Genomic DNA, 23,402 nt, shown 5'->3' on the forward strand with positions numbered 1-23,402 from the left:
CATTGGCTCAGTAACAGATTAAGAAGATCCTCTCAAATTATTTATGGCTTTTTCCTGATAAATTCCCAAGCTTGTGGGTTCAATTCACTTTCTCAAAATCTGGTACTTAGCATGCAGGTGTCATTTGTATGCCACCCAGCAGCAATATAGGATTTTCGGCTCTGATTCTGTCGTCAGCAGTCATGTCACTTTTTTTAATGTTACAATGAGAGATTTGCATTTTGACAGGGTCTTTTGAGATTTCAAGATATTTCTAAATTGTTTACAGCCGATGAAGTACCTTTAAAAGATACACTCACTGTTGCGATGCAAGAAACACATATGCCCCAACAGCTAATTTACATGCAGCAAGCTTCCACAAACAGTGAGATGCCAAGACAATGTATTTATATAATGGTGGTTCAGGGATACTGAGAGACTGGGAAGGACGCCCTTGAACTTCCACATATTAGGGCCTTGGGATCTTCTACTTCGGGGGTTGTGGGAGGCTTGATTTAATGCTCAGTAATGCATAGTACCTCAAAAGACAATAGCTCCGGTAGTGCAACATTTCCACAGTTTTGCAGACAAGTGTCAGTTGGATTGTGCACTTGGGTCTCAGAGTGAAACTTGAACCCAACACTTTGAGTCAGAGACAAAAATGCTGCCATTGAGCCATGTAGTCATCTTGTTCAGCTGTTCATTGGATAACGACTCCATTATTCTCTTAACCAAACCAAAGCAGACACATTATTTATCTCACCACTGATCAATAAAGCTTTTTGAACTGCTGCAATTAACAACTGCCAGGTTCTCCATAGCACATAAAATGAGAACACTCTTACATTTTAAAAATGTTAAGGGAAGATCAAAAGAATTATCTGGATCATTACTGAACCTGTCGATCATTTATAACATGGTTCATAGTTTAATCCCTGGATAATGATATTATTGTCTTTTTTAAAAAATCATTGTCATGTTAATTGAGTTGCTTAATGTGAATATTTGGGTAATTTAATCTTGTGTTAAAGAAGACTACATGAATGATAAAGAAATAACTGATGACTGTAGAATGTAATTGTATTAACTAATAAAAACAGAGTGCATTACAACAATGTTACAGTTTATGCCACAAAATAAAGGTTCAAGGTTAAACACAGATGCTAATCTGACCCCTCCAAATTTCCATATTAATGAAAGTCAAGCTCATCATTTTTGCCAGAATCACACTCTTGTGGCAGACAGAAAGGATAAAGCTACTATTCCCAGAGCAAAGCACTCTAATCTGACTTGTGACCATTCCAATGTCTTTAAATGAACCAAACAAGAACTTTCCATTCCAAGCCTGGAAAAATTCGAAGTTGCATGGACAGGGAAAATGCTGAAGCGCTAAATTGGGACAGCTCTTTGACTGCCAGGGAGGTTTTCCAACAGTGGACCGAGATCAGCTGCCTGTTGAATGGAACCAGGTACTTAATTTAAATTAAGGCATTCCATGGCTCTCCTCATTAAGGTCCTCAGGTGTCTCACTGAATGGAGGACTATAGAACATAGAACAATACAGCGCAGAAGAGGCCCTTTGGCACTCAATGTTGTGCCGACCTGTGAACTAATCTCAGCCTCTCCCTCTACACTATCCCATCATCATCCATATGGTTTACCATCGTTCAGGTGTGAACTGAACGCTAACCACTCACAATACAAATCGCCATTTCTGTTTGTGGTATTCCCCACAAAGTTCATCGGAACCATGGCCATGGGATCCTGCCACAGCAGGGACCATGATCATTGTGGCCATGGCGCAATAAAGGCACAGAACTGCTTGGGAGGGATATTTGGGTCAGCCCAGGCCCAGCAGCAACTGAGCAACCTCCACATGAAGAATTCACTGCTGAAGGCCCCTTCAGGATCTGGTGGAGGTACAGAAAACTCAAGTCTATCACCTTTGGTGCTGTTTCTTGCAGATAAGACACACTGACACAGCAGACAGAGGATCTCCCAGGACATCACAGAACTACACCATAATCCTTGTACAGCTCTGTGATTTGCCGAGCTGAGGGACCTCCTGATCCAAGTGATAGCTGCGACAGATTTTTATGCAACTGGCTGCTTCCAAGGATTCACTGCAGATCTGCATACTCTCTCAAACTTTGATCTACTAATATATCAAGGCAATCATGTGTGTATACAAGACTGTAGAGACTGGGTCATTGAATATATTTGAGAGAGAAATGTGTAAATTTATAAATATTAAAGGCATCAATGGGTATGGAGAGAAAGCAAGAATTTGGTATTGAGATACAGGATCAGCTATGATCATACTGAATCGCTGGGCAAGCTCGAAGCACCAACATACCTATTTCCATACCTACTTCTGCACCTCAAATTTATATTTGATCATACAACTTCATCTAGTTATTCCCATAACAAAGTCAGTGCTGCAGCCAGACAGCAGACTTTGCCAAAATAATTGGCTTGCCCAAGTCTAAAGGTATTATAGAATGTACACACATTGTGTTGAGAGTGCCATATCATATCGATCGACTTAAAAAAAGTTTCATTCTATCAATGTTCAAGTCGTATGTGATCATCAGACATGTTCCCTGTGCTGTGCGGCTGCTGCTGGTTTCTGAGCATGCTGACTGCATGCCAATGCTGTGACAGCAATTACTTCCCATTTGGGTACTACTGCTGCACACTGACCTCAGAGGTTCATGCAGAGCAAAGAAAATTAAAGGGAACGTAGATCATCAGTTCCATATCCAAGAACATAGAACATTACAGCACAGTACAGGCCCTTCAGCCTTTGATGTTGTGCCGACTTGTCATACCGATCTCAAGCCCATCTAACCTACACTATTCCACGTACATCCATATGCTTGTCCAAGTTACAACTTACAGTTGGTGAACCTACCATTGCAGGCAAAGCGTTCCATTCCCTTACTACTTTTTGAGTAAAGAAACTACCTCTGTCATCTGTCCTATATCTTTCACCCCTCAATTTAAAGCTATGCCCCCTCGTGCTTGCCGTCACCATCTAGGAAAAAGGCTCTCCCTATCCACCCTATCTAACCCTCTGATTATTTTATATGTCTCAATTAAGTCACCTCTCAACCTTCTTCTCTCCAATGAAAACAGCCTCAAGTCCCTCAGCCTTTCCTCGTAAGACCTTCCCTCCATACCAGGCAACATTCTAGTAAATCTCCTCTGCACCCATTCCAAAGCTTCCACATCCTTCTTATAACGTGGTGACCAGAACTGTACGCAATACTCCAAGTGCGGCCGCACCAGAGTTTTGTACAGCTGCAGTATAACCTCATGGTTCCAGAACTCGATTCCACTATTAATAAAAGCCAAAACACTGTATGCCTTCTTAACAACCCTGTCAACCTGGTTGGCAACTTTCAAGGATCTGTGTACATGGGCACTGAAATCTCTCTGCTCAAGGATCTTACCATTAGCCCAGTACTTTGCATTCCGGTTACTCCTACCAAAGTGCATCACCTCACACTTATCCACATTAAACTTCATTTGCCACCTCTCAGCCCAGCTCTGCAGCTTATCTATATCTCTCTGTAACCTACAACATCTTTCTTCACTATCCACAACTCCACTGACCTTAGTGTCGTCTGCAAATTTACTAACGCATCCTTCTACGCCCTCATCCAAGTCATTTATAAAAATGACAAACAGCAGTGGACCCAACACCGACCCTTGCAGTACACCACTAGTAACTGGTCTCCAAGATGAACATTTCCCATCAACTACCACCCTCTGTCTTCTTTCAGCAAGCCAATTTCTGATCCAAACTGCTACATCTCCCACAATCCCATTCCTCCGCATTTTGTACAATAGCTTACTGTGGGGAACCTTATCGAACGCCTTGCTGAAATCCATATACACCACAACCGGTTTACTCCCCTCTACCTGTTTGGTCACCTTCTCAAAGAACTCAAAGGCTGCGCCAGGTACTTTGGAAGCTGTTAGGGTGTTCATATCATTTAGAACTCTCATGTTTCTGCTTTGGCTCAACAGCTAGATGCCTTTCAAGATGGCTCCTGGGAGATAAGGAATACCCTCTGCAATTATGGCTGATGACCCCAATATGCAACACCCTGACTGAGGCCAAGTGCAAGTACAATGTAGCCCATTCTTCAGGGCCACTGTGGAGCATTTCAAGATTCCCTAAAAAGACTTATAACATGTTAAAATGTTTGCATTCGTGTGTTATGAAAGTTCCGATGGGTACTTTCCTTTGCTTGTTAAGTGAATAATCTTATATTTTATTGCATAAACCCAAAGATTTGCTTTCACTTTGAGGTCTTTGAAATCAAAAAAAAATTGACACTCATGAGTATGCAAAAACTTTCTCCAGAGTTTGTACTTAAGGCTTTTAAACGTTTCTCTCATTTTCTTGGGAGGTGGAGGTGATTGCTTTGGTATTTCAACTTGCAAAGGGCTGAGCTCAGCAGCAAATCTGCAAAGGAAACCTGATAAACTAGGAAATACTATTTGTCAAAGAGCGCAGATGTCGAAAGACCATAGGAAAAAAAGAAACAGTCGAATACAAGTCAGAGGAAGTACATTCATGCTGTAGTCACCTCTCTTCATACTACAGGAGCAGCTCTGGGTCCTGTCCTAGTCCTCAAGACGTAAGGAAAATATTCAAACACTAGAATCAGAGCAGAGGAAGGAAAAAACTCACGTGCCAGATCCTCCACATTTTAAAAAAGTAACTTGCATTTCTATAGCTACCTTGCAACCTCAGCTTGTCCCAAAGCACTGGAGGGTCAATGCAACTATTTGAAGTGCAATTATTCTGATATTTGTGCACTGCAAGGTTGCACAAACAGCAAGAGGTAACAAAAAGATTGTGTTTCCTCTAATAAGGACAGTCGAATGATATTGACCTGGTTTCTGAACTGAACATTTCTGCTTTTCTACAGATAATGTCATCTAAAAACATTCACAGCACCAGTTTGATGTCTCATCCTAAAGATGGTACCTTAATCCATGTAAGACTCCCATTGTACTTTTACAGGAGTGACAGCTCAAACTATGCTGTCAAGTCTGACCCCAGAGCCTTCTCACTCAGAGGCAATTGCTACACTTTGAGCAAGGATTTATGGCACAGCCTCTTTCATCCCAGATTACATCTAGTTCAGAAGGTTAGGATCACCTTCTCTTCATAAGTACACAATTGTTACAAAAGACTTTCCAGCCAATGTTCAAAAGAATGAAAGTCTTCCTTTTACCCAGATCCCACAGCTGAATTTTCTAACTGAAGCTCCACCTACTGTCTTTTTGAGTGACCGTATGTTTTCCCAGAAAGAAAGGTTAAATAAGTGTGAAAATACTTTGTTCAGCTTAATTTGACAATAAGAAACATTCTGACAAAAAATGAGAATGAAGCAATTGGGGACAAGACTGAGTAAAACAAACTAGCAGAAGAACCAATTGCTGTTTTTTATTTGTCATGTCATAGAGCTGTAAAGCTTGGAAACAGACTCTTCGGTCAAACTCGCTCATGCTGCCCAGATGTCCTAAATTTACCTAGTCTCATTTGTTTGCATTTGGCCCAAATTCCTCTAAACCCTTCCTATTCATGTACCCATCCAGATGTCTTTTAAATGTTGTCATTGTACCAGCCTCCACCACTTCCTCTGGCAGCTCATTCCATACACACACCACCCTTTATTCCTTAGGTCCCTTTTAAATCTCTCTTCTCACCGTAAACCTATGCCCTTTGTTTTGGACTCACCTAATCTGGGGAAGAGACCATGGCTATTCACCCAATCTATGTCCCTTATGATTTTAAAAGCCTCTATAAAGTCACCTCTCAGCCTCCAACACTAGGGAAAACAGCTCCAACTTATCCCTATAGCTCAAACACTCCAACCCTGACAACATCCTTGGTAAATCTTTTCTGAACCCTTTCAAGTTTCACAACATCCTTCCTATCGCAGGGAGACCAGAACTGAATGCAGCATTCCAAAAGTGGCCCGACCAATGTCCTGTACAATCTCAACATGCCCTCCCAACTCCAATATTGAATGCTCTGACCAATAAAGACAAGCATATCAAATGCCTTGTTCGCTAGTTTGTCTACTTGCAACTCTATTTTCAAGGAATTATGGATTTGCACTCAAAGGTCTCTTTATTCAGCAACACTCCTCAGGACCTTACTATGAAGTGTTTAAGTCCTGCCTTGATCTGCAGTTCTAAAGTGCAGCAACTTACATTTATCTCAACTATGCTCCATCTGCCACTCCTAGGCCCATTGGCCCATCTGAACAAGATTTCGTTGTACTCTGAATGTAACTTTCTTGGCTGTCCACTACACCTCTAAACTTACAAAAGATCCTATGTTCACATCCAAATCATTTCTATAAAGGACAAAAAGCAATGCACCCAGAACCAATCCTTGTGGCAGACTGTTGGTCACAGGCCCCAGTCTGAAAAGTAATTCTCCACCACCACCCTCTGTGTCCTACCTTCAAGTCAGTTCTGTATGCAAATGGCTAGTTCTCCCTGTATTCTTTGTGATCTAACCTTGCTAACTAGCCTGTCATGCAAAACTTTGTAGAACGCCTTACTGAAGTAAACATTGAGTATTTCACCATTCCCATTACCTTACTCTATCCAACTATCAGAGAGAAGTTTAGCACGTACTGGTCATCTGTCTAGATTCCATCAAAATACTGGAGTGCTGATAGAATTTGTCTTTGTCAGAGCTCCTCATTTTCAAGCAGCGAGACCAAGATGCATGAAGTAGGCAACAAGAGTTTTGTTTCCCCAGGAGGATACAAGAAAGTGCTTCCAATTTATTAAATTTATCTTCATTCCCGTGGCTGCAGTCCACATCTGTGACACACACTGTTAAAGTAGCAGTCTTACATTATTGTGCACTACATCTGCACATTTGTAACAGGGACAGTTTTACTGTCATAATCTGGCAGCCCTATATGGGTTGGTATAATTTTTCTTTCAATCAGGGGACGTGGGTTCAAGATGCACTTGATCGTCTAACACAGTCAGCCCAATGCAGTATTAGGGGAGATGCCACTGCCGGAAGTGAAATATCAAATAGAGGTTATGTCTGCTCTCTCAGCTGTGTGCAAAAGAATCCTTAACATCATTCAAAAGCAGAATTCTCATTGTGTGCCCTAGTCTACTTATGATAATATATCTTATCAACTGCTTCACTCCCCATTTATCTTTCAGGGCGCAAGGGGTTCATTCATGGTTATGTTTAGCACTGCTGGCTTATTGGTCACTCAATTGCAGATCAATACTACACAATCATAAATGTCAGTAACTTAGGATATTTGCAACTTGTATGAGTGTTATGGATATATACTTTATACCTGAAAATTGACTTCATCATGCTTTCCTGAAATTGCAGGTTGAAAGCAAATCTTGTATATTCTTACTGTTGCACAACACATACATTTCAGGCAATTGCTAGCAGTTTGTATGCAATTTTCCCACTGCCCTGTCCGTTACTTTGGTTATTATACTTATTGTATCTTGTAGGGGAACATTTTACATTACCTAAATAGAGAATAGATTTTCACCTTTAGGTCATAGAGGTAACTGAAGCTACTCTTCTGCTCTGCAGCCTGCCTGATAGCCTCTGCCAGCTGTAACGATCCTCTGCCTCCAATGGTCCAATGATTGCATGGCACAGCATCATAAGCTCCAGACTGTTTTGCAATTTGACAGGCAAGATCAATCTCTGCTTTAGTGTCAGTCCTATACAAAGAAATCATAAGTGATTTACAGACGAATTATTTTAGAAGTGTTGTTACAGGTATTATGTTAGAAATGTGACAGCCAATTTGTGCACAGCAAAATTTCAAAAACAGTAACGTGATCATAATCAAATAATCCCTTCTTGTAATGTTGGATAAGCAATAAATATTGGTCACAATAAACTATCAGTCTTCTTCCAATGGCGCCATAGGACCAATACCCATCTTAAAGGCAGCACTTCCACTGCCTCTTATTACTTCAATTGTTTAAGAACTCCAAAACAAGATTGAATTAACACACCCAATGCTCCAACAGGAAACCATAAATTCTTCTTCATGCTTACCTATTGTCAATATATTAAAAACTAAAGGTATTAGATCTGGAGAAGGGGCACAGCTCTTGAATGAAACTTGGACTGAAAGATTTAAACTGTTATGGAAAGGATGCCAGAGCCTAGGCTTCTATTCTCTTCAGTATAAAAAAATGGTCATGATTGAGTAAAGGAGTTGATAGGGTAGACAGATAGAAATTTGGTCTGGTTGGGAGTCCAAAACAACAAGACATAACCTTAAAATCAGAGCTTGGCCATAAGAAAGTAACATAAACAATACAGGTAATCTAGAACTCTCTGCACGGAAATGTGATAAAGCTTGCAATTGGTTTTGATGTCTACATTATTTACAGAGGTCAGAGCAAGAAGCATCTGACAGCCTCAGGTTGGTGAGGGTCAACTGAAAATTTTAGAGTTTGAGATCAATCACATTGTTAGGTATAGATATTTAGAGATATATGGAAGACGAAACAGGTAAATACAGCTAAGATGATCTAACTAGCCATGATCTAACCAACTAGCCTACTCACGATGCTTTTTTTTTCCTGTGTTGCATTGGTCTTCAGATGTAAGTCAAGACAAGGACGTTCAAAACCAAAAGATGGCCAGTGTGTCAATGTTCATTTGCCAGTACCCAAATTCTCCTGGACTGGGGACTATAACCTCTAAACTGTGTTGGGAAGTAAGAAAGAAAAACAAACAAAGGCCTCTTTTTACACAGTTTCAACAGGTCATGCTGGATGTCAAGATTAGAAACTGACCGGTTCCAGATCTGGCAGTCTGATACCTTACCAGAACTTCAGGGCACATACTATCCTGAGAAGCCAACTTGACCCATTTAATAAGACCTGAAGCAAAGGTACAAGATTATCATGTAAACAATTGGCCTCTTGAGTAGGGTAGTCAGTGGTGAACGAGAGGTTATCCAGCTCTGTGTAGTCTGCAATATTAACTGCTTAAATTCCAACCATATTTTTGTGCATGCCTGACAATATTTAAAACCTTGGCTTCAGTTAACACATGCCTTGGTTTCCTGGACTTGTGTAGATGGCAAGTCTTTCCTAAAGTAGTCAAATGCAAACTCTGTTGCCTTTCCAGCAGCTTGATTTGGTGATTAAGCCAGACACTGGGCTTTCACGTTACAGCAAATAGAACTCTGAGCATGGCATCCTATTACAGTTTGAAGGCAAATAATATTTCAATAACTTTCTTCAGAACCAGGGTAATTAATTCTTCAAGTCAGTTTGAAAAATACTTTTCATGTAATTAAGTTACTATCAGTAGTCTGACTGATCCATCTTACTCTGAAGTAGCAATCTAAACTCGCGCATCCCTTGCGCCCGTTTATGCTGTAAAATTACACTTTCTAAACTTCCCCCAAAGCGTGAAGGGGGAAGGGACAGGATGCACTTAGAGTCACAGAGGTATACAGCACGGAAGTAGGCTCTTTGGTCCAACTCGTTCATGCCAACCACACATTTGGTCCATTTCCCTCTAAACCCTTCCGATTCATGGTCCATCCAGATGCCTTTTAAATGTTGTAATTGTACCAGCCTCCGCTACTTCCTCTGGCAACTCATTCTGTATACACACCACCCTCTGCGTGAAAAAGATGCCCCTTAGATCCCTTTTAAATCGCTCTCCTCTCACCTTAAACCTATGCCCTCTATTTTGAACTTCCCTGTCCTGCAGAAAAGATCTTGTCTATTCACCCATACATAACCCTCATGAATTTATAAACCCTTCCACAACATCTCTCCTATAGCAGGCAGACCAGAATTTCATGCAGTATTCCAGAAGTGGCCAAACCAATATCCTGCACAGCTGCAACATGACCTCCCAACTCCTATACTCAATGCACTGAACAATAACGGCAAGCACACAAAACACCTTCTTCATTATCAGGAAAGTGTGGTGCTTGAGAAACACAAACAGCAGAGGAGTAGGAATGTCGATGTTTCAGGTTTATACCCTTCACCAGGGCTGAGGACGGGGAAAGGAGCTCGAAAATAAATGGGGAGAGTGTGCTGGGGGAAGATGGTTGGGATGGTGATAGGTGGATGCAGGTAGGGATTTGAAAGATTAGTCAGTGTGAAGGTTGGGGCGGATAGGTGAAAAAGGAGATGAACTGGTTGCGTCAAGTTAAGGAGACGGGGATGAGAGTGAGGGTTGAACGTGACATGAGGACAGGGTTGGGGAGATTTTGAATTCTGCAATGATGCCATCAGGCTATAAGCTCCCAAGGCAGAATATCAGGCATTGCTCCTCCAATTTGTGGCGTCATTGTAACACTAGCGGAGGCCCAGGATGGACATGTCACCAAGTGAGTGGGACAGGGAGTTAAAATGGCTTGCAACCAGGTGTTGTTGGTTATAGCACACAGAGCACAGGTGCTCCACGAATAGATCACCGAGTCTGTGTGTGGTTTCACTGATGGAGAGAAGACCACATCAGGAGCAACGGATACTGTAGACCAGCTTCAGGTCTACACCTGGTGTACAGGTGAATCCTTGTCAGATTTGGAAATATTGTTTGGGGCCCTGGACGGAGGCAGGGAGATGTAGGAGCAGGTGTAACACCTCTCGCAGTTGCAGGGAAAGATGCTGGGTGAGGGGGAGTGGGGGAATGAGCAGTTCCTACAAAAGGCAGATAGGGATGGGAAGGGAAATCTCTCTCTGGTGGCGAAAGTGGAGGAGGGTGATGCACTGGATGCAGAGTTTGGCAGGGTGGTATGTGAACATGCAATCCAATTCAGTATGTGGATGTACCTATGAAAGAAGGTGCAAAACTTGACCTACCTTGGGACATAAGGCTGAGCAGGTGACTGAGGAGTTCGTGGGGGGAGCACTTTGGGACCAGTGATCATAATTCTGTAAATTTTAAAATAGTAATGGAAAAGGATAAACCGCAACTAAAAGTTAAAGTTCTAAATAGAGGAAGGCCAATTTTATAAGACAAGATCTTTCAAAAGTTATTTGGTAGTGGGTGTTCGCAGGTTAAAAGGGGCAGCTGGAAAATGGGAAGCCTTCAAAATTGAGATAAAAGAGTCCAGTGATAGTATGTTCCTGTTAGGGTAAGGGGAAGGTTGGTAGGTGTAGGGAATGCTGAATGACTAGAGAAATTGAGGTTTTGGTCAAGAATTAGGGAGCATGTATCAGGTACAGAGAGCAGAGATCGAGCGAATCCCTAGAAGAGTGTAAAGACAGTAGGCATATACAAGAGGGAAATCAGGAGTTTGAAAAGGGGATACGACATACCTTTGGCAAACAGGTTAAAGAGAATCTGATGGGGATTCTACACATACATTAAAGGACAAAACAGTAACTAGGCAGAAAATAGGGCCCCTTAAAGATCAGCAAGACTGCCTGTGTGTGGAACTGCAGGAAAAACTGGCGAGAGACTAATCAAGTATTTTGCATCAGTGTTTACGGTGGAGAAGGATATAGAAGAAGACAGAACTTGGGAAATAAATAGCAACATTTTGAAAAACATCCATATTACAGAGGTGGTGGTGCTAGATGTCTTAAAACATGAAGATGAATAAATCCCCGAGACGTGATCACATGCACCCGAACTCTGTGGGAAGCCGGGCAAGTGACTGATGGGCCCCGTGCCGAGATATTTGTACCATCGATAGCCTCAGGTGAGATGCAAGAAGACTGGAGGTTGGCTAACATGGTACGACTATTTAAGAACAGTGGTAAGGAAAAGCCTGGGAACTAAGAACCAGTAAGCCTGGCATCAGTGGTGGGCATCCTGAGGGACAGGATTTACATGAATTTGGAAAGGCAAGAACTGATTAAGGATAGTCACTGTGGGAAATCGTGTCTCACTAACTTGATTGAGTTTTTTGAACAAGTAATTTGCTGCTCTTTTTTCCATCTTCCCCAAAAGAGATTTATCCATTTTTGCAGAATTATAACTAAGTTGAACATACTGCCTTAGATAAGCAGGAATATCTAAACAAGGCCAAAATGCTCCTGCCCAGTGTTCTGGTTATATTCCCCAATACTTCAAAAATCTTGTCTCATTGAAAAAAGGGACAAGCGTTATATTTTCTTTCCTCATTGTACAATCTTTTGACTCATGAGAAATACCTGAAGTTTAAATTTTAGTTTTCACTAGTTTTTCCTCCATAACTCATTTAAACCCCCTGTAAGAGTTATTATCACAGTCCCTACTGCTCTCCGTTTTAGAGGTTTATGGAAATTTGATAAAGCTTGCAATTGGTTTTAATGCCAAGGTTATTTACAAAGGTCAGAAGGAACAGGCATCTAACTACCATTTCACTCAATACCATCCACTCAGTCTCACCCAAAACCTTCCAATTGCATTCTTTCCTATTTTTGAACCAAATTTTTAATTTGATTTCCCATGTAACTAGGATAGTCTCACAGCCAATAAATGCAGAACTAAACTCTTCTGCTGGATTTCAAACTTCAACATTGAATAATAAAACTGTGACCACCAGAAGTTATGCAAGCAACTGAAGTGAGATAAACTCAGTGCAGGCTTCAAAGCTGAACTGCATCAATTGAATGTCCAGATTCATAGGTTGAAACTCAATGTCTAATTGAGCTGATTCTAGTAGCTCTAGAAAATCCTTCATAAGTTGCTAGTTCAACTTTTCTAAAATAGTTCAAAAAAAATTTTCATTCAACCTATGAAGTTTCTAATCTTCGTTTATTCCATAAGTGGATTGTAGAGTTATTTTTTCCAGTTCAGTGAGACCCATTTCTAAAAGGTACCAGATAATTCCATGAGAATCCATCCCTCTGAAATTCAAAGTCACATCTTTCTAATTAGCAGATACATTCTTTTTAAAGTAATTAATTCCTATGTTGTTTTCTTCACTTAATTCAAATCAATGGATAATTGAAATTGCTATTTATACAGAAAACAAAGCTAACCAGTAATTATGAGCAGCAGATTGCAAGGCAAAGACTTCATTTTTAATTCACCATACCTTGAGCATACATCTACAGTAATCTTGTTAAAATGAATTATTTTAAATCCAGACAATTCTTTGCAACTGTCTTTGCTCACAGTTTATAGTCATCAACAATTTGCATTTATGCAGTGCTTTTAATTTAATTAAAACCCCAGAGCCCTACCCCAGGCTGTAACTTGACACAATGGCACACACAGACATACAAAAACAGGTAACTAAATTCTTTGCTAATTAGGTAGGTTATAAAGGAACAATTTTAAAAAGGACATAGAGGCCAACTGGTGAGGGAGGAAATTCCAGTGTTTAGGACCCACCATAGCATCCAATGACAAAACAGGTTGCAGAAGAGGCCCAATTCAAAAGAACAAGTGGCGGTAGTGGTGGTTGGTTGGGCGCTTGGTCACAAACAAGTCTTTGATAGTGGCAGGAGAGATTAACAAAGCACATGAAAATGCTGATAAAATGTTGTGCTTTATAAAAGGTCACAAAGTATAAAACCCGTGATGCCACGATGAACCTACTTAAAACACTTGCTTGGCCCTCACTGGAGTATTGAGCGAAACTCTGGACACTATTTTAGGAAGAACTTCATGATTTTGAAGGCAGCACAGAAGATATTTATTAGAATAGTTCCAGGGATGAGGGATCTCACTTACAGATATACTGGTGAAGTATAGGTTCTCCTCTGAGAAGGGAAAGCTAACAGGAAACTTGATTAACATATTTAAAATCCTAAAAGGATGTCGGTAAAATAAAGTGGAACAGATTCTAAGGGCTGAAGACTAAATAACAGGAGAACATAGATGTCAGTCATTAGCCAGACGTGTATTAAGGGAAAAGTACCAAAAGTGACTTGAGAAAAAGCTCAGATTTGAAATGGACTGCTCACAAGGGTGCAAAATACAGATTTAACTATAATTTTATGAAAGAAACTGGATACATATTTGAATGAGGAAAAGATGCAGACAAATTAGAAAAGAGCAGAGTGAAACCAACCAGTAGATTACTCTTCCAAAGAGCTGGCTCAGACTCAACAGGTTACTTCTGTGCTTTGCTTTTCTACGACTGGAGGGAGGAGGTGATCAAGATATTTGAATATTATAATGAAAATTTTACACTGGAGGTAATTCTGGAGTAAACATAGGTCAGCAACCACAGATGTGACCTGAAGGGTCGGAGTGCAGCGGGGGTCGGAGTGCAGCGGAGGCCGGGACGTTAAATGTCTTCAAGGCAGAGATCAATAAATTCTTGATCTCACAAGGAATCAAGGGCTATGGGGAGGGTGCAGGGAAGTGGAGTTGAAATGCCCATCAGCCATGATTTGGTGGAGTGGATTCGATGGGCCGAATGACCTTACTTCCACTCCTATGTCTTATGGTCTTAAGGGGTGCTCAGTGGGGCCATTTGAGTGAACAGGATTCTGGTGATGTAGCATTAACCAGTTAGTGAATGTAATTGGCCACCAGCAATATGCCTGTTCAGTTTGGTAAAAGAGTGAATGACAAGGAGTACCTTCATTAATAGATGCTTGCACTGATTTGACACTCGGGCAATTCTTGGAGAGGTGGAGAACCTGTAATTTGAAATTCTGTTGAGAGGACAAGATCTCCTTGATGTGTAAAGTGCTTCCCAAATGAGTCCCAAACGACAACACTTACTTGAAAACATTCACAGCAACTACAACCGGAATCCCAAACAGCTGAGCAATTTGTATTTGTTTTTGCAGATTACAGCAGCCATCAGCCACCAGTTTCAGGTTCTAAAAAATAATGAGATAAACCTTAAACAAAGAAACTTGGGCTAAGTACAAAAATGCTCAGCAACCTGTGGAGAGACAGACAGAGTTAACATTTCAGCCAGTTTCACCACTTGTACTTTTACATATGGCCCCTATTATTGGATATTGGCTATCATCAAGCCAGAGGAGGACCAGAATTGGTTCAGGGTTGCCTATCATTACTTCTCAGAAGAGCACTACCAGTGCCAGGCAGCAGGTGGCATCACCTAGAGAAGCTGAGCACCACTAATTGGACATCAATCTCACTTTCTGCCCAATTAAGTATGTGCATTTGCAAATAGTGGCTCTGAAACAGGTTTGGGACCCAGAATTCATATGGATTAATTGAAAAACTGGCCCCCAAAGTCTTTAAAGCACTGTGTAGAGGAGTAACTATCGAAGACAACCAAGTCCTTAACAGAGTCCACACACAAGATGTAAATCACCAGATACTGCTTGAACTGTGCAAGTCTCTGGTCAGATCATACGTTTAGTTTTGTGCCCATTTCTGGGGGATTTTAACTTTCCTACATACACTAGAATAGCAATAGTGTAAAAGGGAGAAAGGGGGAAAAGTTTCTGAAGCACATTAATGCAAATGTTCCTTAATCAGTATGTTTGTGTCCAACAAAAAAAGGTGTCACCAGACCTGGTTCTGAGGGGAGGGGATGTCATGTTGCAGCTGTACAGGACATTGGTTAGGCTACTTTTGGAATATTCTGTTCAATTCTGGTCTCCCTGCTATTGGAAAGATGCTGTGAAAGTTGAAAGGGTGCAGAAAATATTTACAAGGATGTTGCAAGGCTTAAAGGGTTTAAGCTATAGGGAGAGGCTGAATAGGCTAGAGCTATTTTCCCTGGAATGTTGGAGGCCGAGGGGTTATCTTAGAGATGTTTATAAAATCATGTGGGCATGGATAGGGTGAATAGACAAAGTCTTTTCCCTGGGGTGATGAAGTCTAAAACTAGATGGCATAGTTTTAAGGTGAGGGGGAAAGATATACAAGGGACAGCTTTTTCATGCAGAATTGCCAGAGGAAGTTGTGGAGGTTGGTACAATAACAACAATTAAAAGGAATCTAGATGGGTACATGAATAGGGAAGGATTTAGAGGGATATGGGCCAAATGCGGGCAAATAGGACTAGATTAATTTAGGATATCTCGTTGGCATGGACAAGCTGAGCTGAAGGGTCTGTATCTGTGCTGTACAATTCCATGACTCTAGTATCAGAAGAACAACATTAAGGAACAGTGATCATAATATAGGTTCCGATTCGCTATAGAAAAGGACAAGAAATAATCTAAAGTAAAATTACTTAATTGGAGGATGGCTATATTCAATGAGTGAGAAGAAATCCGACAGGGTAAACTGGAATCAAAGATTTCTCCTATCTCTTTAAGCCTATCTGCTTCTACAAAGTACAAATGAGAAGGGTGATAGAATACCCTCCATTTGCCTGGATGAGTACAGATGCAACAACATTCAAGAAACCTGACACCATCCAGGACAAAGCAGCCCACTTGACTGGCATCCCATCTAACACATTCATTATTCTCTCACTCCAATACCAAAAGAGTGGTAGCTTTGTATCCTATCTACAAAATGCACTGCAACATGCCCCAAGCTCCTCCAAAAACGCCTTCCAAAACCACTGCTTCAACCACTAGAATGAGACAGTAAGTGGATGCACGTGATGGTGATCCCATTTACTTTCTTCTCTAAACCACAGCCATCTTAACTTGGAACTATATCAATGTTTCTTCACTGGCACATGATCAAAATCCTAGGACTCCCTTCCCAACAGTGCAGAGATACATCTACATTCCAAGGAGTGCAACAGTTCAAGGCAGCAGCTCTTTACCACTAAGGGCAAAGAGGATGAGCAATGCACGAGCCATACCAGACTCATAACATTGCATTAGCATTGCCTGGGGTACTGAGGTTTTGAAGGGCGATGGTAAAAGTAATTTATTACTAAATTTGTGGGCACACCTGAACTTTATTTTTAAAAGGTCACTGAAAATTCACTACAGACATGAGTTTTATTTTAAGCAAGGCTTTCAGAAATCACATAATTGGCAACAGAAGCTCACTGTGTTATAGACTTTGTGCAAGTTGTTTTTTCTAAAAAAGAGTGTGACCGGCTTTGAGAGATTCTTGTATCATGTGGTTCAACTGAAGCAAAAGCTGCTGAGAACAAGATGGGTTAGAATGAAGTCTGCTAAGAATAATAAATGGAGTTGAAAGAAAGCTTACTGTGAACAAGTTGCCCACCTGATCTGTCCCACTTCTGAAAAAAAATCCTCTACATCAGTTTAGGGTAAAATCTATTTGCTGTTTGCATAGTATAACAAGTTTGATCCTTTAGCCTTCAAAAAATCCAAAACCAAACTGTTTTATCAGAGAGCTAATATCTACCAAGAAATCAACTTTCTTTTCCCAAACAGAGAGCAAGAGTATGTTTTGGGGATTATTAAACTGCTAAGTGTCTACATTTCTATATTACTTACTACATGTCAACTAAATATTACACATTTTGCCTGCAGTGATTATTTAATAAAGTTGTATTTTGATAACAAGTCCATAATTTGACAATTAAAAATCCTGGTTGATAGATCTTTGGCTTACAACTCGATAGTCACAAGGAATTTAATTGGTCATCAGAGTAAACTGATAAAAGTATTTTTATTCACGTTGCTGCTTTTAGAGTATTGGAACTACAGCAATGATACATTCCTCCAGCCTCGGTCATAAGTGCACAGACAAGAACATGGGTTACGTTACAATAGGAAACCTGAAGACTTTTCTGGTCTTTATGAAGTGTACATACCTCCTCAGTGTACTCTTTTGATAGAGGCTTGCCTGCAGTGACCTGAAAGAGAACAAGTTAGTAATCCTTGTTAACATAAATACAGATTCTCACATAGAAGTACAGAAGTTTGTGCCTTAAGTTATATTTTATGCAAACTATTTTGGGATGATGTGCAAACAAAACAAAATAAAAACAAAGATAAAATCAGTAGAAAGGTACAAAAAAGAGGTACACCTTTCACAACCTGAGGACATTCCAATCACTTCATAATCACTCAAGAATGTCTAAATAATTGTTACACAATAGCAATCACACCAAGAACACCTCTACTGTTCCTTAAATTGTGACATTAGATCCCTTACATCCAACTCGAGGCAGATGGGGGCCTTAGCTTCACACTTCAATTGAAAGGTATCAATGTTGACTACATAGCTGTCAATATTGACTGTACTGGTTTGCACTATCAGATTGGATTGTGCACTCGGGTTCCCACAGTGGTGTTTCAACATATCACCTTCTGAATAAGAAGGAAAGAGCATTATTACTGAATCATGGCTTATTACAGCCCTGGACTAATGGGCTCAAACTTTTATCTCATTTCACTATCTCATTGAACCCGAGCCATTGGGTGATTCCCAGTTCACAGGCAAAGTCTGGATAATTGTACCAGTTTGAGTGAATGACAGTGCATTCAAAGCTTTACTTCTTTTCCTCAGACTCTATTTTCTGCTAATTGCATCTTCTCTTGGTTGTTTGAATGTGTCTGTTTACAGGAAAAAGAAACCTTCTGTTGAAGACAAATAAGTTGTGATCTAACTGGAAAGAAGAACAGTCTAGAGGGGTTGAATGACTTATTCTTGTTATACGGTTACGACATCTACTCACATTAGGGCCTCCACCATGCATTTTCAAGGCACGAATTGTTGCCACAAGCACTACCACATTAGGCTGAAGGCCTGATGTTCTGCATTTGATGTTGAAGAACTTCTCCATCCCAATGTCAGCACCAAAGCCTGCTTCAGTCACTGAAAAATAAGACATGATTAGACAACCTAGAAATTAAAAATATAGAACTTGCAGTTAGAGGCAAACTTATAAACAAAAAAGGTACTTTTCTCCTTTTACAATTCTCGTGCCATGAAAGAACAAGAATAGCCCATTCAACTTAGCCAGCCAATTCTGCCCTCAATGAACTCATGACTGATGGTTGAGATTTGGGACTTTTCTTGTTCACTTCTAATCTGGAGACTTGCAATAATACTAATCAACATCTCATTGCATACAACAGAGAGATGCAGCGGAGTTAGAGGCAAACCATTTGCACTAAATCATGATGCCATAATGCTGTCTCTTCTTAACTGTTCCTTTTTTTGTACATATTGCTATTTATTAATTCCTAGACATGAAACTGCATACACTAACTTATCACAACTGTATAGCAATCAAAATGTCAGCAGCCCGCCATTTATTGAAATTATAGCTCATCCTTATCTCAATTTCTTCCACCTGCCTTGAATCCACTTTGTTTTATATTCTTTAGAGAAATGTTCATTGGGATTGCAAGCTTAAAATGAATAATTGAGTTGGTGAGCATTCAACTTTAATGGAGTACGTTCTATGCGTCTGTCACTGTGTGTGTGGAGGGGTTTCTTAATTTATCCCCTGAACGGACTGTCTCTTCTTTCAACAGTACATATTAGTTCAGTTACGGTCTAACCAAGATCTTGCAAACTGTGGCAAAACATCCTCCACTTTGTGGTCACAAAGGTAAACGTTAATTAGTCTTTTGGATTATACTTTGAGCGGAACTTCTGCATTTTAGTAAAATACAACAATAGAACTATGGATGCTGAAGATCTGAAACAAAAACAGATATTACTGGAGAAACTCAGCAGATCTGGCAGGATGTGTGGAGGGAAAGCAGAGTTAACATTACAAGTTGAGTGACCCTTCTTCAGAACCCACTTAACATTAACTCTGCTTTCTCGCCACAGAGTCTGCCAAACCTGCCAAGTTTCTCCAGTAATTCCTGTTTTTGTTTTACATATTTGTTATCAGTATATATAAACCACTAAATCACTGTGGGTCACAAGATTTACATTATTTAATTGATACTTTGATTTATCCTTTTTAAATTCCAAATGGACACTGGAATCAGGTGTTCAAATTCATTTATCACTGTTTATTACCCATTCACTTAGAACATAGAACTGTACAGTACAGGAATGGGCCTTTCAGCCCATGATGCCAAACGAATCTAATCTCTTCTGCCTGCCCTTGGTCCATATTCTACCATTCCTTGCATATTCATGTGCTTATCTAAAGTCCCTTAAATGCCCTCATCGTATCTGCCTCCACCACCACACCCAGTAGTGCATTCCAGTCTCCTATCAGTCTCTATAAAAAACCTGCACCCATGACAACTTTGAACTTTCCCCCTCTAGCCTTAAATGCATGTCCCTTTAATATTTTAATAGATTAAAATATTTAACCATTTTACTGTTCCTGTCTATTCTACTTTCTATGTTGCTATAAACATGGATGTATAATTCCAAATTCATTAACAAAAACATTGCTGAGTTGAAGTACCAGGACAGATCCTTGTGGAACGTCACCGATTTCTTCCTTCCAATTTGGGTACCTGCATACTTTATTCCTACTTCCCTCATTATGGGTCTCAATCTAATTGAACACACTCATATGCAGAATTTTCTCAAACACCTTCAGAGTGCACACAAACTCTAGCCTCGGTTATTTCCCTCTTTATATTTTAGATCCAGCCTCAAAATATTCAGTTCAGTGTGTAATACATGACCCATCCTCAATAAATTCATGTTGGCTTGCTCCAATTAGTTTAAACTTCTTTAAGTGGTTAATATTACATTTCATATACCTATACTATGTAAAATAATATAAACATGTGTTTTAATATGCACTCATCCCCATATGAGCACATATAATTTGTAAATATATCTGTAAACATATTTGTCAGTATACTATAAAAATTACTATCAATCCAATTATTTTGGCGCTAAAATGTATTCACAACAATTGTCATTAATCAAGTTAAAGCAAATAGTCAAGTGTGAATTCAATGCTAATAGTAACATGGTCTGAATTAAGCCAATTTGAATTAGGGGTAAATACCACTTGTGCAGATGACTGGACCACAGACATATTTATGCTGTTATGCACATAGCTGTGCAGTTTTAATTTTCACTACAGATTATCAAGGGCAAACAAGGTTCATATATAATCACCTTCAACTCATGCTGAGACAAAAGAAAGATTCCCTTGTTTTCTCACAGGGTTGAGGGGATAATGTGAGGGAGGAGTCACCAAAATTTGACATTCAGATATAAATGGCCTGTCAACTGTTGCAAACTCCAACTACTGTTGCATTACAACATGCCCACCCATTCCTTTGTTAATGACTCAAGTGTAGCTGAAATTTTGAATCTCCAGGGAAACAGTTGCTAAGATTGGATTGTGGGGTCTCAAGGATGCAAGATGATGTACTGTTAATCAACAGGATCTGCTCAATCCTACTTAGTTTCCTGCTGAGTGAATTCTCTGTGTAGTCTTTCCCAATTGAGAGCCCAAGTAACAACTTGTATTTACATAGTGTCTTTGTCATAATGAAATATCCCAATCCACAAGATTGTTATGACGCAGGAGATAACCATTTGACCCATTGGTTCTGAGCATTTTAACTTTGTGCCATCTCTTGCCTTTTCTGAAGAATCCCGCATGCTTTTATTTAAATAATTATCCAATACTTTCTTGAATGCCTCAAGTGAACTTGCCTCCATCACACTTCCAGACAGTGCTTGCAAAGTTCAGACCACTCATCTTATTCAACTGTCTTTTCCGCCCCCCTTCACTGCAGACTTGCTTCTTCTGCAAAACACTTAAAAACCATGCTCTTTGATTCTCAATCATTTTGGTGGATGAGAACAGTTTTACAGTTTCTCCATATTTGCCATGTCCTGACCATTCACGGTTATGAAAAGTTTCATCAAATCTCTCTTAAGCCTTTGCCTCTCCAAGAAGCATAATCTCAACTTCTCCAATGTATCGTCACAACTGATGAGTTTCTGACTCTCGATTCATTCTTCTCAACCTCTTCTACGCTCTGTTGAATGCATTCACATCCTTTGTGAAGTGTGGTGCCCAGAACCGTCAACCATACTCCACCTAGATCCAGCTGGTGTCCTATGCAGGTTCAACATAACCTCCCTGCTCCTGTAGTCTAGGCTCCTATTAACAAAGCCTATGTGCTATATTAACAGCTCGACATATCTTACCTATCGACTTTAAAGAATTATATACACTCAGGTTTCTCTGCTCCTGCCTACCCCTTCAAATAGTACTCTCCATTTTAAATCATCTCTCCATTTTTTTTGTACCAAAGCATATCATTTCTCTGTATCAAATTTCAACTTCACTGGAATTTTATTAGATAAAACTTGATATCAAACCACACAAGCAAATATTATGACTGATGATCAAAACCTTATTTAAAGAATTAAGTCCTTTGAGATAGCAAGAAAAGCTCAGAAGTTGGAAGTTTTCAAAAAGGAATTAAGGCCTAGATATCTGAAGGAATGGTTGCTACTAGTGAAGCTGTTAAATCAGAGATGTACATGAGGAAAAAGAACACTGAGTTGCACAAATATCTCAGCAGGCTGTAAAGTTGGAGACAGTTATAGAGGACAAGGAGGGGTTAGCTTTGAATGGACATCTTTTAAGTTTCACCTCAGTTTGGCTCACTTAGAAGACGGAGACACAGGTTGAAAGAAATGAGATTCCATTCAGTTTCCTTCTGAAGTAGAATTTCCTTTCCAGTCCACACATCTCATTCTTAACCTTTTGCCATCTACTAATCCCAAGAATGCAAGACATGTTTACAGCTGGGGTCTCTTGCAAACTGCCTGCACACATTCTTGGGTCCTGCATAAATGATTAGTTTTAGACCAGAAAAAAAGGAGCAGGAAAATTAAAAATTCAGAAGGTTTATTGTTAAGAAGAATTACAGCAGGAAACTAAAATTTTGTATATATTTTATGAACTTTTCAACAACACTATTTAAATCATCAGCTCAAACATCATGGTGAAGCACAGTGCTGACCAACAGATAGACTTCTAATACAAGGACAGATAAACTTGTTCACTCTGAACTAGTACCACCTATGAAATGGTATGTCAAGTTAGCTAGATGAAGTAATGTCAGTTTCTCAACAATTTAATGGTATTAGATGGATTTCACTCATTCAATGTACCACCCTTATTACAATTAGATTATCCATTGCAACATATCCTCCTTTGTCAGTACAGTCATTGTAAATCAGATCTGTTCATGGAAAGAAAGCAGAGTATGTATGAGAGGAAGGAAGCAGCAATCGTAAGTCCACACACTAGATGCTTAGAGTCACTCATAAAAGGAAATACCACAGGAAAACGGGCCAGCTCACTGCTGAACTTGCACTCGGGTGGATCATGCAGCTGTTCACGCCTCAGTAAATTGTGAATGTCTGTCATCAAGTTCCTTCTGCTGTCTGAATCCCAATTCATTCCCATCACCCCTGAACTTGCTGCCATTCACTGGCTCTCAATTCAGCAATGCTTCATTTGCGCAATCAAACCCCTTCACACGCTCACTAATCCTTACTTATGTAACCTGATTGGTCCCACAGTCTTCAGAGTTCTTTGTGCTCAATCCTGGCGTACTGAGCATCTTTTTATCTCGCAATTATTTTTTTTAAAGAGTACTCTTGACAATGAAATCCAGAGTAG

General features: G+C 40.0%; 1 protein-coding gene across 1 annotated transcript in view; it reads right to left on the reverse strand.

The window, feature by feature from the left end:
- mthfd1l (methylenetetrahydrofolate dehydrogenase (NADP+ dependent) 1 like) overlaps nt 1–23,402 on the reverse strand; it is a 140,751-nt gene that overhangs the window by 51,584 nt on the left and 65,765 nt on the right. The window contains exons 21-24 of the mRNA XM_048536079.2: nt 18,492–18,631; nt 17,625–17,666; nt 14,675–14,775; nt 7,557–7,734 (exon numbers count right to left, since the gene is read on the reverse strand). Of these exons, the coding sequence (XP_048392036.2) occupies nt 7,557–7,734; nt 14,675–14,775; nt 17,625–17,666; nt 18,492–18,631 (461 nt within the window). The remainder of the gene's footprint in view (nt 1–7,556; nt 7,735–14,674; nt 14,776–17,624; nt 17,667–18,491; nt 18,632–23,402) is intronic.

Source organism: Stegostoma tigrinum, chromosome 9, assembly GCF_030684315.1.
Source record: "Stegostoma tigrinum isolate sSteTig4 chromosome 9, sSteTig4.hap1, whole genome shotgun sequence".
Lineage (NCBI taxonomy): Eukaryota > Metazoa > Chordata > Chondrichthyes > Orectolobiformes > Stegostomatidae > Stegostoma > Stegostoma tigrinum.